The sequence below is a fragment of the Cryptotermes secundus genome, unplaced genomic scaffold (assembly GCF_002891405.2).
Source record: "Cryptotermes secundus unplaced genomic scaffold, Csec_1.0 scaffold813, whole genome shotgun sequence".
NCBI lineage: Eukaryota > Metazoa > Arthropoda > Insecta > Blattodea > Kalotermitidae > Cryptotermes > Cryptotermes secundus.
This window is the reverse complement of record NW_019735471.1, coordinates 57,299-59,538: the sequence shown is the minus strand read 5'-3', so window position 1 is coordinate 59,538 and position 2,240 is coordinate 57,299. Positions and strand designations below refer to the sequence as shown.

The 2,240-nt window shown below is 40.9% G+C and overlaps 1 protein-coding gene across 1 annotated transcript in view; it reads left to right on the top strand.

The window, feature by feature from the left end:
• Nucleotides 1-1,709: 1,709 nt before the first annotated feature.
• LOC111869421 (aldo-keto reductase family 1 member B1-like) overlaps nucleotides 1,710-2,240 on the top strand; it is a 12,116-nt gene continuing 11,585 nt past the window's right edge. The window contains exon 1 of the mRNA XM_023860939.2: nucleotides 1,710-1,996. Coding sequence (XP_023716707.1) covers nucleotides 1,931-1,996 — 66 coding nt within the window. The 5' untranslated portion in view covers nucleotides 1,710-1,930. The remainder of the gene's footprint in view (nucleotides 1,997-2,240) is intronic.

The window sequence follows — 2,240 nt, the reverse complement described above, 5'->3', positions numbered from 1 at the left end:
AAATGAACCTTCCCATTGAAATTTTAATGGGGATTATAATAATATTAGGATATACACGTATATAAGTTACGTGTAGATTAAATATATCTTAGTTATGCGACTTTCAGCTACCAAGAAAATTAAACGTCCCTTATGACCCACAGTTAAGTTCAGGTCTCAAGCGTATTCCAAAATTTCTAAATCCCGCCTCAATATCTAACGAATCTTAATTTTCCAAAATTTCAGGACGATTATGTAGATATATACATGTATACATGTATTACCGAAAGCATGGTAGTAGCGAATATGCAGTTTATATATACTTGTACGTATATATGTTTTGTACACATAGGGCCTCATATATCCAACTGCAAGTAACGGATGTTAATGTAAAATGTGACGTCACTTTTATCGGTCCCCGACATTCCAGAGAAGCTGAAACTGTTTTCAAATATGCACAAGACTCTATATTAAAATATCTCATTTGACATTCAATAACCATAACAAATGAAAAGGAAGTGATTCTACGTAGCAGAGATCGTCCTGAGAAGCTTATAGTCACTCAGATGGTCAAGAAATCAGGTTCCTTTTATGCAGAGATGAAACTGTATCTTCAGTAAAATTGTAGATTTACGCTCCAGATCAGCAGAAATCGCATTATCAGGACTTGTTACAAGATAAATGATTACGCTACAAGTTCGGCAATTCGTTCCTACATATATTGTTGCTAGGAATGACAGTTACAACATCTTAAACCGTTGTAAATAGCTTCAAACAAAAGAAAGTGCTCTGGAACTAAATACATGCATTTACACACACCATCCCAGTTTCCAGCCCTGATTTAATGGAACCCGAATTTCCATTGGTAGGTCAACAAGAACAAATAATCCGTATAACAGGCGTTCGAGAGTTTGTGTAACATTTACTAACATAGCTTTTTTTTTTCCTGTGACGAGTTTTTAGGCACTGCCCAAACCCCAAAGAGGAGGACACATGATATTGTCACGTGTATCCGGGGCAACGAGACTAATACTTGTGGATTCTAGATTTGATGACTGGATTTAGTTAACATTACTGGCCGCGGGTTCAAGTCCCGAGGAGGTCATTGGATTTTTTTCAATTGACCTAATCCTTCCAGCTGCACTATGGCCCTGGGGTTGACTCAGCCTCTAACAGAAATGGGTACCAGGAATTAATTAAATAATTTTCCTGGGGAGTAAAGCGCGGCCGGCTGACAATATTACCGCCATTTTTGAGCCCATTTGTCTAGAAAATGTGGGAACTTCAACATCTCACAACCCTATGGGCCTTCAAGGCCACTTTACTTTTACTTTATTACAATTACACTCGATTATAACAGTTCAAGCACTCAACTCCTTCTGGATAACGATTATCTCTCTGCGTAGCTCTGTTTAGCACGCTGATTCACTTCTTCTTGTTCTTCTTGTTCTTGTTCTTCTTCTTCTGACTTCACTTCTGAACTGACCGCATCTCAAATGGCCCCCTTTTATCCCTCCCTGTTAGGCGGCTGGGACCGGAATCACCTCCTTGAAGAGTTCTGTTTATAACATCAGTGGTAATAGTCTGTTTAGAAGTCGTCACCACGGATGTATCTTCAATAGTACCATCAAAGCGAGAGTAACAGTGCATTTCGTGTTACCACGGGAACGTACTCCGCGAAGCCCCGCCTAGCAGATGGGCAGGTTGCAGCTTTCAGGTCACAGTCACAAGATAATAACCGCGTAAAGAACAACAGGACGAAAACCTGGCGCTTCAAACATCAACATGTGCTGCCATCTGTCTCCAAATAGTCAAAAGGCGGAACCTATGCCGTTATATAAGACATAGTCGTTTTTATCATACGATAAGATACGATACGACCTCTTACTCAAGAGCAGACCAGTGGTCTACAGTTAGGCAGTTCGCGTGGAAGCTGTGGTGGTATCTCAAGATGGTACAGACTTTGAAGTTAAATAATAACTTAGGTTTTCCTGTACTGGGCATGGGAACATCTCAAGTAAGTATCTGCCGGCCATCAAACTTCTGCATGCTGTAGTATAAGAATTTCATTTACATAAAATAAAAGGCCATCATCGTCTGTGTGTTAAGCCTGTATCAATTATACCTCACCTGTGAAAGGACCATCAGTGATGCAATGATGTGTTAAGATGTGTCAAAGGCAGCGCCATAGCTCAAGCGGTTAGTCGCTGGCTTCCCATTGCGGCGGCCCGGGTTCGATCCCGGGTCTGCTCAAGTGGCGC